The following is a 14,840-nucleotide window of genomic DNA, read 5'->3' as shown; positions in this document are numbered from 1 at the left end:
CCCCCCGCAGAGGCATTTCAGTGAGTGGCAAGTGCGTGGCCACCTCGCTGGAAGCCCAGAGGGACTCTTGGCCGTGACCGTCCCTGCGTGCAGCCGCTGCCCTCGGCCACCGTGGCCCCGGCACAGGGCGTGTGACCCGGCCGGGAGAGCTGGCGTGCCGCCACGCTGGTAATTAAGAAGGAACCTAATGAAACTTCGAAAATAGCACAATTTCCTCCCCACACCTGCAGCCGAGCGGGGTGGATTACATAAATTGGTGTTGCCACAGCAACTTCACTCCACCCGGGGCTGGAGGTGGCCGGTGCCGCTGTGCTGTCGCCCCGGGGAGAGACCCCGATTTTGCCAAGGGGAGGGATTGCTCCAGGGCCAGGTGCCAGCTCCAGGGCTGGCAAGGCCGCCTCTGGGTCAGCGAAAGGCCGCTGGGTGTTTATCCCACCGCTGTTAAAGGTCTGGCACGGTGGGTTTCCCACCTTGCACCCACCGGGTTTTGCTCCTCCGGCGCAGCCCCAGTGGTGGAAGGTGCCCTCTGAAAGGGAGCACGAGAAGCACCGGGATGTGCCGCGGGGATTTAGGTAACCCGTGAGGGACTGCCACCATGGTTACCCTGGGCATGCTCCAGCTGCCGCCGAGCCCTGGGGAGTGAATCACCCTGACAAAAAGACAGCTAGCAACAAAAAAAAAAAAAAAAACAACAATCAAAGCAAATGTTACAGCACAAGGCAACGGCAGGTTTTTCCTGCCATGAATTCCCAGGGTGCTCCGGGTGGCTGCGGGGCGGCAGCTCTGCCTTGGGCTCCAGCACAGCCCCACCAGCACGGGCAGCACGGGCAGCACAGGCAGCCATCGCCAGTCAAGACTTTTTGACACGGGAAAAGCTCAGATTCACTGTAATTTGGCAAATCTGCCTCTTAATGTGAGACTAAGAAATCACTGGCTGCTCCCAGCCAACGACTCGCTTTGGGAGCAGGGGGGTACGAGGAAGAAAGGTTTTCTGAACTCAGATTTCCTGGGGATAAGGAGAAGCAGAGGATGGGAAAAAAGTGGAGCGGCTGTCTGAGAGCAGGCCTAGATGCGAGAGATTCTCTGAGGGTCGTCCCAAAAGGCCTCTTTTATTATGAGAAATTACAAATCCTTTTATCTTCTTCACCAGAGGAACAGCTTGTTTGAATTGCTGGGCTGTCACACTGGAATTAGATGCAAGAACCCCCCACATCCATGACGTAGCGAAGAACTTACATAACGTAACTAAAAATAAGGTGATGGAGATGCGGATAGAGGCACTCTCTTCCCGGACGGTTGATCTGAAATCCTTTGCCGGCACTGGAAAACCAGCGAGGCACTGGTGTCCACCCGAGGGAGCATCCTCCTGCCAGAGCCGCTCGGGATGGAGGGGGCTCGGCTGGGGAAGGGGCACTGCGAGGTCCCTGCGCCGCTGCCGTCTCCCACAGCAGCCGTGTTCCCAGGTCCCCCCTGAGGTTACATCCCACCGCCGCTATTCTCAGCCCCAGAGGGAAAAGGTTAACTGGCCACTGCAGGAAAATGAGAAAAATCCTTCTCAGGGGTTGTAAATTCTTCCCTGTCCTTTGGAGTGTGAAATCTCTGAGGGGGTAGAAGCCAAAACGGGACCCAAAGGCAGCTGGAGCGAGGGTGTTCCCCCGGCTCCTCGCCGGGGCCGGGATGGAGAGCAGGAGGCAGAAGGGGAATAGAAACGGGAGGTTTGGGCCCAAAGTATCGACCGGCTGCTTGGGCTCCTTGTTCTCGGAACTGATGGAGGAGATGACAGAAAAAGCCGCACTCAGATGCTTTAACTGTTTCACCGCTTCTCGGGGCAGAGAGGAGAGAGAGGAAGGCGAGGAAGGCTTGGCCCAGAGATGTTCCTCCTCTGCACGGCCACAGGGACGCGGGGACAGCCCCGGCCGCGTACAGCTCCCCTTTAACCGTGGGTCACCCTGCGGGGAGTGGCAGCCTTGGGGGGGCTGTAAGGCAGGGGGATGCGAGGCGCTGGCTCCGGGGCACAGCCTCGCTCCTCGTGTCCCCCAGGACCCTGCAACCCCCGCTGGCCCCAGGGATGGGAAGGACACGGGGATCCATAGCTTCGCCGTCCCGCGGGGACCTGGCAGCCAGGAGGGCTGGGAAGGGATTCCTGGGGGAATTGCGGGGTGACAAGATGTGAACCCGGCTCTCCCAGCGTGGGGACAGCGTGGGGACAGTGAGGGGACAGGCCTGGGTTGTCTCTCCTCCTGCCCGGGCTGGTCTCCCCGGGCCGAGGACGAGCACCGTGGGCTGTGCTGGGCCAGGTGTCACCGTGGTGGGGGCTCATCCCACCGCTGCTCTCCCGGCCGTGTCAAACCAACACCCCACAAACCACCGGCTGCTCTTCCTCTTCCAGCTGCTCCTCATCCTCTCCCACCCCGCGCAGTGCGACTGGGGATCGGGGCATGGCGCCAGGCGTGGGGGGCACAGCGAGGGGGTGGGGTACAGCGGGGGCTGCGGGGTGGGGTGTCTCGGGGCTGTGGGGTGCAGTGAGAGATAGAGGGTGGGGTAAAGCGGGGGTACAGTGTGGGGTAGCGTGAGGTATAATGGGGGGGTGTGGGAGGGGTTATGGGGGAGAGTGGGGATACGGGATGGGGAATGGGATGGGAATGGGATGGGAATGGGAGGGGGCACAGCAGGCGGGTTATGGGAGGGGGCGCAGCACGGTGCATCCCTCCTGCCCGCCCCGGTCCCCCGCCGCACTCGGGCGCTGCCCCACCGCCCTGCGCTGCCGCCACCGGCCGGGGCGCGGAGCCCGGCCCCGCCAAGCCCAGCCCAGCCAAGCCCAGCCCCGGCAGGCCCGGCCCAGCCCGTCTCCTCCCCTCGGGGCGGGCCGGGGCGGGCGGCGGCCGCCGGGAGCTGATAAAAGGCGGCGCGGCCGCTCCTCCGCGCTCCGCTCCGCGCCCGCCGCTCGGCTCCGCGCCGCTCCGCACCGCTCCGCGCAGCCCCCGCCGCCCGCCCATGGTGCTGCCCGGCCCCCCCGGCATGTCCCGCTCCGAGGAGGTTCACCGCCTCACCGAGAATGTCTACAAGGTGAGCCCCGCCAACAGGTGCCGGACGGATTTGGGTTTTTTTTTCCTTTTTTTTTTTTTTTTTTTTCCCCCCCAGCCCCCCTCCCCCGGTCCTTCCCATCCTCCGCCGGGTGCGGGGGCTGCGGGGCGCGGGCGGCAGGAGCCGCCGCCGAGAGCCGGGGCCGCCCCCGCTACCCCTGGGGGATGCTCCGGGCCGGGAGTGGCTGCCCGAGCCGCTGTCGGGGTCCCACCGCCCCGGGGCCGGGGGTGGGGGGCAGCCCCGGGCCCCCCGAGCCCCTCCCCGGCCGCGGCGCTGGGGGTGGGGGGAGCCCGCGGGGGCCGGGAGCCTGCGTGGGAATTTGGCTTTATCCCACGGGCGCTGCTGTCCCCAAATCACCTCGGTCCAGGTTTGCGGCTGCCACTCGCGTTCCTCCAGCAATTAAAAGCGATCGGAGCTTTTCCTGTGTCTTGGTTACAGCTGGAGTTTGTGAACATCTCGATTTCTTTTTTTTTTTTTCCTTTGCTCCCCGTGTCATGAGAAAAATAAAATAATTTATGTGCTTTAATTTTCCTCGTGAAGGAAGTGGTTTCTGCTCTGCTGGGTCCTGTGACCGAGTCTAATAAAACCTTTCTAGCCGAACATGTAATGCAGGATGTCATTTGTTAAACTGGAAAGCTTGCACGATTTCCTGCATTTTAAGTGGTTAGATTGAGTTACCTGGGAGCATTAAGCAGGAAAAAAAAAAAAAAATCCTCTGTTAGAAAAATTCAGTACAAAAAATGCCAAGGTAGTGAAGTTCTGAAGTCTTGGGATCTGGGGGCACAACAGCTGCTCAGAAGGAGCTGATGGCACCTGCAATCTCAGCTGCTCTGGGTGTAGAGCAGGTCTGTGAATGGAGCTTTTGGCATTTAACTACAGCGGGGGCCCGGGTGTCTGGGGCTCCCTCCAGCCCCTAAATGCGGCCGATGCCCCTGGGCTCACCGCTGGCCGCTGAACTTGCCCTTGGGCAGAGCCCGGGGTGTTGACGCGGCCAGGTCAGCCTTTCCCCCCGCTCCACAGAGCCCCGTGTTTGTGTGTCACCCCAGGAGCTGCCCCTGGCCCTCTGGCCTGAGCGATGGTGTGGTGGGTCTGGGGACAGTCGCTGGGAACGGTTTCAGCTGGTGACTCAGTTGTTTGAGGTGTGTTCTCCTCCAAGAACCGTGCTGATAACAGGTTTGTGGAGCAGGTCACAATTTTCCCATGTGGGGCAGTTTGGGCCATCGCAACAACTGCGCTTAAATGAAGCTCGTTCCCCCAAGAAGTGAGGGGTGAGCACTGGCCGGGCTCTTCTCCTGCCTCTGACAGTCAGCTTCGTTGTTCCCACGCGGCTCAAGCGGAGCCGAGCGCCCTTGGCCCGGAGCAAGCGGCAGCAGCGGCTCCACCGAAGCCTTGGCTGATCTGGCTGAAGTGGTGCACAGGGGCCTCTTGGCCTCAAGAGCCAAAGATGGACTCAAGAGGAGTCCAAAGGTCTCCATCAGTCAGCGCACACTTCAGTTTCTCGGTGTATTAGTGGGAGCAGCCGGGGTGTAGGGAGCGAGGATGTGGAGTTGGAGACAGATCTCATGGTTTTACCCATCAGTGTCTCTGCACGGGGGGCTGGAGGAGGACGGTCCTGACCCCGTTTGCATTTCCTGCAGTGGACGAGGAGCCTTTTCTCCTCCTCTGAAGACGATGCTTTTCTTGGCCTCTGGAGATATGTGCGTGGGGTGTGTGCAGGAACCAGGTGCTTGCCTGTTTCTTTGAGGACTTCTGTGACCCGCTGGAGGCCTGGGGACTGTGTGGACTCTCCAGAGCTCTGTGTAAGCGTGGAGTCTCCCAGTCCAAAACCACCTCCAACACTTCACAGCCCCATCGCCCAAGTGTGCGTTTTGGCCCTTGTTTTTCTGGCATGTGCAGTAGCCTTGAACACCGCTGTGGTCAGGAGACAACCCCAAGGAAGGGGAACGATGCCAGGGGAGGTTTGGCTGTTGCCTCCTCACAGCCACCGACCCCCAGGCTGGAGGGGCACAGGATGGGCGCCTGCCCCACGCTTTGTTTCCAGCCACCACCATCATCTTGCTGGAGTTTTGGCAGCAGCCGGACCAGGGGGCCGAGCCGGTTCCCTGCGAGGTCTGGAGCAGGAGGCGGCAGCTCCCCGTGCCAGGCACCCTCTCCCGCGCAGGCTTTCCCGGGGCGTTTCTGCTTGGGAAGCCCATTGTAATCATCTTCCAGAACCAGCGCTCACCCTCGGAGTGACTGTGCTAATGAGCTGGTGGAGGAGCTGTCAGCCGCCCCCTCGCTGATGCTGCCACTACAGGCAGCTGCCTACACATGTGTAGTAATTACAGAGGGAGACGGAGGCTGCTGGCACCTTCCGCCAACGTAATCCCACCTTTCCTGGCACTGATTCACCTGCCTGGACCCTGTTGTAGCAGCGCAGCTGCTGCGGGCACGGGGGGGTGAAACCTCTGGGGCTGTGGGCGCGGGGTCGGGCGGCTGGGTGGAAGGGCAGCGCTCGGGGCTGCTGCCCGTGCCCCGCTCCCCAGCTCCGCTCATCCCTCGCACAGGGCTGTCTGTTTGCAGAAAGGAGGGACTGGCAATTCTTCCTTCCCCCGAAGACAAATCTCTCATTTATGACAGGTTAGATTATTGCCATTTACAAGCTAACCTCCATTTCATTTTAAAGCCATTTCTTCGTGTGGAAGATTGTTTTGCAACGGTGTGTGAATAGCTCCGCGTTTGAAGAGGTGTTTGCTTAAAAACACCCCAAACTCAAAGCCTAATTGTCTTGCACAAATGCAGGCATAATTCCTGATAGTCATTTGCTACACATCAGCTGTAATAAATGTTGTTGTCGGCGTAACAGCCTCTTGCCTCATTATCTCCAAGTCCAGAGGGAAGGGGAGTGATTCTTGCTCGAGTGAATCAGAAGGGACGTTGTGGGTGGCTCGGTGTGTTCAGCAGCGGAGGGATGATGCGGTGTGAGAGGGGAGGAAGGAGCTGGCCCCTGGAGACGACCTGTGCCCCCCGCAAATCCCATGCACTGTGCTCCCTGCTCTCTCAGCTCCCTGGGTGCTGGGGCTGCGAGCTGTGCGGGGTGGTTGGCGGCAGCACCCCGCTCCCGCGGGCAGTGGGCACCGGGAGCGGGTCAAGTGCTGCCAAATTCCCTTCCCAGTGATAAGTGAGGAGGGTGGTGGGTGGAGGCTGGGCTTGTCCTGCAGCGAGCGGGGCCCAGGGCTGGCGTGTTCACGCAGGACAACACGCTTTTTGCCGGAGTTGCATCTTCGTAGGTGTCTTGGCTCTGCAGCCGAGTCCGTTCGACGCGAGGCTTTGCGGTGGGCTCCGGGTCCTGCGCTGCTGCGCGGCACTGGGGTGGTGGTGTGGGGCTGCCCTCGCCTCCGTCCCCTCCGCCTGCGGGCCGGGACAGCGGTTTTCAACCTCCGCTGAGACGGTGCATCTCCAGGCTGTTAAAACTTGCCGATTAAGAAGTGTTATAAAGCAGGTGGCTCCTAACTTGCCAAAGGTACCCCAAATTGCTCCCCGTGCTGCCCGCAGCACCTGCCCGTGGGAGATGCTGCTCCCTGGGGTGGAGTCAGCCACTGGCTTTGCCTTCGGTGCCTTGTTGCGTTGAGTCTGCTCATGGCTAAGGTTTCGCTCCCGTGCTGCTCGTGTTGCAGGGCAGGGCATGGCGTAGGCCAGCACGTGTCAAACGTCTCCCGTGCCGAGTCCTTCCAGCTGAAGCCTTTGGCCGAGTCGAGGTCTGTGGGGAAGGGGCTGGGGGACGGAGACCCCGACCCTGGGGGCTGGGGGAACGGGTCACCCTCGCGGGGGTGACCGCTGATGGGTACTGACGAGGTGTTCCCCCACGGGTGCTGTGCGCCAGCGTGCTGAGGGGCTCTGTGCGCTGTGTGTGGCCCCATTCCTGTTTCCTTCAAGCCCAGACCCTGATTACAAAGATTTTCAGAGCTTTTTCCCTGAAACTTGGGTCCCTTCATCCTCTGACACGACAGCTAGTAGGAAGTTACTGCCTTTAGATGGGAACTCCAGGGTTTTTCCCCCCCCGATTCCCTTGCTCCTGAGCTCTTTCTCCAGCAGATTGTGCTGAGCCCTGGTCGTGCCTCTGGCTTTGGGGCAGGACCCCGTGAGCTGTGGCCGGAGGATGGTGGCTCAGCCGTTCCTGCTGGCTCGGAGCGAGCTTCGGGAGCGCTGGGCGAGGGGGGCTCACCCACAGCCAGGGAGGAGGCAGCTCGGGTTGTGAAATGCCACTGCTGCTCTGTGCTCTGGTACACCGAGATACTGGGGACTTTGGCTGGATGGGGACGTTCCTGGTGGCAGCGTTGCGAGGTGGGTGTGTTGTAAGCAGTTGAAATCAGCCCCGCTAACGAGTCTGGCGAGGCTCCCCTCCCAGCAGAAACTGGGCTCTTAAAACTACGGGGCTGTCTTCTGCTGGTGCAGGGCAGGACGAGCTGAGATGGAGGCAGCGCTGGGGTTTGTTTGGGCATTAAATATTAATACAGAAATAATGAATGTGTTCCCAGAGCAGGGCTGACCCATTTAGAAACTAAACTTCCTTATAGCTGAGCCACTTTTGCAGCGTGACCGTGGTGTAGTGGCAAGTCCCGTGGTGCTGCCCTCTCTGATGGCACTTGTCATGGTCACATAATGTCCTACTGCCACCCGTGAGTCACCCAGGAGAGCCGTGGGTGCCAGGCTGAGCCCAGGCTGCCCGCGCCACTGCACAGCGTCACAGAATCATCAAGGTTGGAAAAAACCTTGAAGATCATCTAGTCCAATCATAACCAAATCAGTCTTGCAAGGAGCTATCGCACCTTCCTGCTGCGCAGAGGCATCAGAGAATGGGTTTAGGAAAACATGGAAGTTGTTTTTTAGCTCAAAGTCCATCGTTTGTGTCAAGGACGTCCCCAGCACGCACTGCCCGGGCTGTCCCGGAGGGGGGTGGCTGGGAGAGGAGCCCAGGGCACGGTGCGTGCCGCAGCATTCGTGGTGATGCTCATCCCTCAGTCAAATCCAGGAGCCTCCTCGCCTTGATCCCCAGTTGTCTGGCCCTTTGCTGTGTGGAGGAGAGACTGGACATGAAGCCTGGCTCTAATTTCAGCTCCGTAATCAGGGCTGCGCGCACGTTGCTGACGGCCTGATGCAGCCGTGTGGGCTGAGGTCCCGTCCCAGCCCTGCGGGGACGCACCAGTGGTGCTGAGCCCGGTGCCCGGACCGCAGCTGCTGACCATCTCCTGCCCCAGCAGAGCAGTGCCCGCTTTTTATTTTGCTCTGTGTTTGGTTTTAGGAGCTACCTGGAAGGCTGCGGGGACGGACCTGGGGAGAACTGCACAGCCTGGTTTTAATTTTTTTTTTTAAAAGCCCTTAAGGAGGTGTTGTGCAGGTCTTTCCTAAGCAGGAGAAACCTGATATAACCTGAACCAGTTCCGTTTCCAGCTTGTGCTTGGGGAGGACTTAAACTTTTACTTCTGGGCTGACTATTAAAGCAGCTGGCAGAGCCATGCTGTGGTGTGGAGCGCGCTCGGAGGGGAGAGACGGGGACCTTATTTTCTGTTGCCTCTTCTCCACCTCATTCAGCAGGACTATGTCCTGGAGACCTCGTGCTTTGCATTAGTTTCATTTTTGGCAGCCGAATAAAGCCGTGCCAGTCCCAGAGAGCTGAGTGGTATTACCCAGGGAATTTAGTGCAGTGGAACAAAGCAAAGCCCTTTCAACCTTTAGCTGCCAGGTTTTTTGTCTGTGTTTTTCTAAACTCTGCCCAGGCGGCGCGTGGAAGGCAAACAACTTGTGGGTGGTGCTGATGGAGCAAAATTGGAGGGAGAACGAGATTTGCTTTCGTTACCAGAATTTTGCTGAATGTCCCGCAGACCTGGCGGCTCCTCGCCCGCGGAAGGACAGTCCTGGCAAAGCCCACGCGGGCACCTCTGCCCCCCTGCTCCGTGGGGCTGGCGGGGGGGATGACTGGGGGGGGTGTCTGCCGGCGATGCAGCATCAGAGGAGCAGTTCCAGCACCTTGCTGGCTGACTTGGGTGTGCGAAGTGATTGCTCGTGGAGCATATTCCGTGCCATAAATATGTTTATTTTTCAGTATTTCTCCTTAGCAGCTGGGAGCTTTTCAGCTTCTCACCTGGAGGGGGATGGATGCGAGGGTGTGTTAGTTCTGGAGTCACCTTCCTTTCCCACCCTGGGAGTGAGAAGAAGGCTTGAAAAACTCTATTTTTATCTCTGTAGTGAAGAGCCCTTTTCAGTGCTCTCATCCTGCCGGGCTGTTTTTGTTGGAGTCTCTAGACAATGTCTTAAAAACATGGACTTTCAGCAAACTTCCTCCTAAGGTTTCATGAATTTTATTTGGCCGGCAGAGTTGCCTCTCCCCTTCTTCCCCCCACCTTCTTCCAGCTGGTCAGTGGGAGCCTTTCTGGGGGCTTTTTTTCTCTATTTATTGCTTTGAAATGGCTGTTTGTCGGTGGGGAGCAGAGTCCTGCCCTGAGCAGTGCCTGCAGCTGCCGGGGCTGAGTCGTGCTTTGGTTCCCTCCAGTTTGGGGAAGAAGCGCTGACTTTTGGAAGGGGATTTCCTTGAATCTGTTCCACCACATCCATCCCCACAGGACCCGCGGATTGAGGGAGCAGCTCGGCTGCCTTACGCCTTCGGGCACGGCGCTGCTCTCCATCGCTGCCCTCTGCGCCCACACGTGCTCAGCGTGCCGTGCCGCGGGGACAGCCGGTGCCGCCGCTCTGCGGATCCTATTCCGTCATTTCTTCACTAAGCTTCTTGCTTTGGGACAATATGTTTGCATAGGCACTGCTGCAAAAATAATTTTATTTATATATACATGTATACATACATATACATAAACACTTACTGCACTTAACCGAGCAAACTGTTTAAAAATCACTTCCGCACAGAAATTCTGCCAATATTTCTTCTGCGTAGACGATATTCAGCCTCAGACTGCTCAGGCTGAGCTCGAGCGTGGCGGAGGCTGTAGCCATGGCTCTGCTGGCAGCGGGGACGTGTCCGTGTCCCTGTCCCCGCCATGGGCAGCGATCCCACGCCTCCAGCTGCTTCATGGGATAACACAGGTAGATTTTTGACCGAAGTTAAACGTGACGTGGGAAGGATGGAGCAATCCTTGTCAGTGTTAATTAACTCCTGTGCAATTGTCTCCTACAATTAGGGAAAACAGCTCGCTACATGGCTTGTTGCTACAGGTTAATTTTCTCCTTTCAAGCTGAGCGTGTTCACTAAACTGCTCTGCGCTGCCCCAAAGCAGCTTCCATGTGCACTGTGTTGCTGCGTAGCCTGACCTGCAGCCTTAATTAGCAGTGAAGTTTCTCGTTAGCCTCTGTCAGATCCCTGCCATCGTCTTCTGCCCCTTGCAGGGTTGTGTATGGTGCTGTGGGACAGACCCGAGGGCGGCTGGGGCGGTGGGATGGTGACTTTGGGGCATCGCAGCTCTGTGCTCCAGCCTCAGAGCAGCCGGTCCCCAACCCAGCGCTCCGGCGGGGCTGCTGCTGTGTGCTCCTTGGAGGATTAAAAGGATTTCTCCTGCCAACAAATACCAGCACCTAGGTGATGCCCTGCCTCCACACTGGCCTCTGAGCTGGCATCCCGCGCAGGTTCCTGCTCACTGAAATTAGAAAATGGCTGGTTTGAGCCGGGGGGAAGGCGCTGGCGGAGCCTTGCACACGTGCACCCGTGGAAGAAAATTAAACTGTCACGCTCTCCAAAGGCCAGGCAGCAGGAACTCAGGATAAAAATGCCTCAGGCAGAAAATGAGCTTTATAGCGTTTGGCCAGCTTGGGCCGAGGTGACAGATGCCTAATCAGCTTATTCGCCCTAGGTGTCTGTCTGTCGTCTTGCCTCCCCTCCCCGGGATGGGACGCTGCCAGCAGCGCGGCGTGGGGGGTGCAGAGCCCTCGCTTCCCAGGGGGAACGCCCGTCCATCCCTGCTGGGGGTGTGCGGGGACATTTAGGCATTAAACTTAATTTCCCGGCGGTACCCTTGGTGGGAGGCTGTCGAGGCAGGGCGAGGGGCTGTCCCTGAGGTGGGGCAGGGGTTGGGACGGGCGCCGGGGCTGCTCCGCTGCAGCCGGGTTGGTCCGGTGGTTGGATTCGCCGGGAGAGAATGGAGATTTGTGTTGTCTCTGCTACAGCTCGGCTGGGAATCGGTGTCTGGTGTTAGAGATGCTATCGGCACCGGGGATTGAATAGCTCTGGCAGGGGAGGGTCAGTAGCTGCTGTGCCAAACATACAAAGAGCCGTTCTTCTTTGTGATCCGATTATTCCTCCCCCCCAACCCCCATGTTTAAATAAGGACCTTAAAGCGAGGGAGGAAAAGCTGTCAGACAGCACTTCTGGTGTTCACCGACACCCTAATTTATGCATTTATAGGCAGGTGGAAAGTGACACCAAGTGCCTTGAGACCGAGGTGTAATTCCTTGCACATGGCTTCAGCTCGGTGGGGATGATGGTGGCTTTGTTGTGCCTTCAGCTCCACGGGGGTTATTCCAAATACCCCTCCCGCCCTTTCTGCCTGTCTGTGACAGACCAGGCTGACGCCGCTCTCCGAGGTCATCCCGGGAGTGGGACATCACCAGCCATCATCTCCCAGAACTCAGGTCAACTTTGTGGTTGGTCTGAAGGCCATTTCTTGCCATCTCAAATGCCCGCTCATGGTATTATTACGGTTATATTTGCCATATTTGATGATTTCCTGGTTTGGGGCATTCACTTACCTCTTACGGTGAAGCACCCGCACAAGGCATCTCACGCTGGGGCGCCGCAGAGCCACCTTGTTATTGACCCTCTGCCTCATGGTGTTCAAAACCCAAGCGTGGTCTTCCTCAGTAAAGCTGCGGGATGAAGGGAGGATACCTGGGGTGTCTTCCCAGCCGCTGCTGCATCCGGGCCCTGCTCTGGCCTGGTGCCGATGGGGCTGGTGCGGGGAAGAGCCCTCGGAGCGGTTCTCCTCGGTGAGCGGTGAAGGTGCCTCCAGCCCACCCTCGCTGAGGGCAGGAGGAGGCATGACTTGAAGTGGCAGCATGTTCAACATCCCTTATCGCAGGGTTTGGTTTAGCGTTGGGCTGCTTCTGCACTGCCCTGACCCTGTACTTTTGACTTAACCCAAAACGATAAAGAATAATTGCCCTTCCAGGCCAATTAGGGCCATTGCTTCTGTGCATTATTTGCAAGACTTAAAGCTTCTTGGTGTAAACCCACCATCCTCTTGCAGATGTTGGGAACTGGGGTTGAGTCGCTGAGAGGTGCGAGAAGGTTTTTTTTGTTCCGTTATTGCGTAGGTGAACGTGGAGTTCAGCGCGGCTGCCGCAGGGGAGCGCGGAGCTGCTCTGTCCAGCTCCCGGTCATCTCCACTAACCCCCAGTGATGTTCTTCTTTCCTCTAGACGATCATGGAGCAGTTCAACCCCAGCCTCAGGAATTTCATTTCTATGGGGAAGACCTATGAAAAAGCCTTAGCAAGTAAGTGAAACTGCATTGCTGATGTGTTTATTGCTGAAGCGCTGGGGGCTGCGAGGCTGGTGAGGGTTCAGCTGGGTCCAGCTGGACAGCGTGGCCTCGGAGGGGAGGAAAGGTGGAAAACCACCTTGGGATGCTCTTTGTTCCTGGGAGGAGTGAGGGGAGGAAACTGGGGAGATGGTTCTTGGACCTCAGTGCAGAGCTCAGGTCATTAGGGCACACAAGGGACACGCCTGCTGTGGGGCTACGGATGTGGAAAGGATTCGGGTGATAAAATGTGGGGTGGTAACTGGATAACAAATACATCTCCAACCACTTTAAGTGTTACTTTAAAATATCTAGAATTAGGATTTTAAGTTCTGCTTAAAGATGTGTTGTTGAAATGTTCCAATTGCCCAGAAGAATGCACTGGAAGAGAAGGAAAAACTAAAAATACTGGTGGCAGCTCTTGATGGGGAATAGAGTCCTACCGGGAGCCATTAGGGAGGTGTAGATTGAAATGATCAAAAGTAAAATATGAATTGATGAAAACCAAAAATGGACTGTTTTGGCTCAAAATAACTTTGAATACTGCCTGGGCCCTACTCGGCTTGGTTTTAAGGAAGTTTAAGGCAGGCTTTGTTCAACCCCTGAGGCAGCCGCTTTGTTGCGGGGGAAGGCTCTGCTCACTTCAGAGCTGCACTGCACATGTCTCTTGGATTTTATTTTTCAATTGGTTCAGTGAAAACGCCTGTAAGGGAAGAGGCTGTCATAATCTTAAGCCAGTAGAAAAAAATATTTCGGTGTCTCATGTTCTTAAACGCCAGTGTTTGAAATACGACCTTTGGGAAGGTCTGTGCCTTCTTGCTTTGTGCCTGGAGCAAATTTTATTTCCCACAAGTCAAATGAGGTTCCTGGACGTTTCAGTGGAGGCTCTTTTAAGATGCAGATGTCCTGCCCTTCTCAGATACAGGTGCTCCCCTGCATGCTGCTCTCTTGCCAGTCCTCAGCCTTATTCTAATTAGGTTTTAATGGATCAACTGGCTGTAACCTGGGAGGTGCCTGTCCGTCCTGGTCCACTGCACAGGGGCTGTGGACTCTGCTCCCCCACGGATGGGGCCCTTAATACAAGCAGCAGAATTTCCCAGCTATTCCTAATGATGCTAACGAGGCAGGGGTTCACGACTTGGGTGTGTTGCTGCCTGCTGTTTCCCTGCCGGGTCTCCAACTGGGTACAGGCAGCGGGGAAGGGAGGAGAGGCAGGGTCTGACGGGGGGGAAGAGGTTGCACTTGGGGCTGTGTTTTTTCTTAGTTCTTTTGAAATGTTATACTGATAATGCAGCTTTTAATTACTCGGGCGGTGGAGTCCTTTTTATAGCGTGCTGTTTTATCACAGCTCAAGTTGGGCGCAGTGTAACTGCAGCGTTTTGTAGATAACCAGCATGATCCCTTGTTTTCTATTTCTCTCACATCCCTGCTGTGAATATGCTCCGAAGCCCAAGATCTTCCTCTAATTTTTAAAATTGTCTTTGGTCATCCTTTACTTTGGATCTCTGAGCTTGTGGGGGCATCTGAAGGAAGTGTCTTAATCAGTAAATCTTGCTGGAAGAGGCTTCAGCACCGTAATGTGACGGTATTGAGCTAAAGCTGTACAACATGTTCTCGTGATTAGAGGAAACCCCCTGCTTATCTGATTAAAGTGGAGTGTGTAGCTGGAATGTCAACAAACAAGACTGAACTATAATGAAAGTCTGTGATATTCAATTATTCCACAGTGATTTTTCTGAGCAGCATTAAGCAGGCTGATGGTTACACTGGAATGAAAACCACCCAGGTCCTGCACGTACCTTTTTTACTCCTAAATAGCCCTGTAATCTTGCTGCTTGAGCTTTCTTCTTTCTGCACTCAATTTTCTTCTGTTTGTTGTTTAGTCCCTCCCTGTGGGGTTAAGCCCTTTGAAGTCATGTCTATTTTAGTGTCTAGCATCTATTCAGTGCCACAGAAGTTAAAATAGCCATTAAAGAGAATATAACCTGCATTTTTTTTATGCTTTTAGGTATGACATATGCAGCAAAAGGATACTTTGATGCTCTGGTTAAGATGGGAGAGTTGGCCAGTGAAAGCCAAGGATCCAAAGAATTGGGTAAGTCACCAATTTACTGCTAAATGGAGTCGCAGTCCGGAGCAGGCTCCGAGCGCAGGAGCAAAACCAGATTTTTGCTGTTGATGGGGATAACTGGCTCAATGTGGATCTGATCCTGCCTCATGTGAATGGTAAAAGTGTTTGTGTTTACTGTTCATGTAGC

General features: G+C 56.5%; 1 protein-coding gene across 10 annotated transcripts in view; it reads left to right on the top strand.

The window, feature by feature from the left end:
• Positions 1-2,841: 2,841 nt before the first annotated feature.
• The window catches only part of BAIAP2 (BAR/IMD domain containing adaptor protein 2), a 47,834-nt gene continuing 35,835 nt past the window's right edge, over positions 2,842-14,840 (top strand). For 2 of the 10 annotated variants that reach the window (XM_074889643.1, XM_074889652.1), the window contains exons 1-3: positions 2,842-3,066; positions 12,483-12,558; positions 14,591-14,677. In XM_074889643.1, the coding sequence (XP_074745744.1) occupies positions 2,995-3,066; positions 12,483-12,558; positions 14,591-14,677 (235 nt within the window). In that variant the 5' untranslated portion in view covers positions 2,842-2,994. The remainder of the gene's footprint in view (positions 3,067-12,482; positions 12,559-14,590; positions 14,678-14,840) is intronic. The other 8 variants (XM_074889642.1, XM_074889644.1, XM_074889648.1 and 5 more) reach the window with 5 other exon arrangements.

Source organism: Strix uralensis, chromosome 19, assembly GCF_047716275.1.
Source record: "Strix uralensis isolate ZFMK-TIS-50842 chromosome 19, bStrUra1, whole genome shotgun sequence".
NCBI classification, from domain to species: domain Eukaryota; kingdom Metazoa; phylum Chordata; class Aves; order Strigiformes; family Strigidae; genus Strix; species Strix uralensis.
This window is presented reverse-complemented; position numbering and strand designations above follow the sequence as displayed.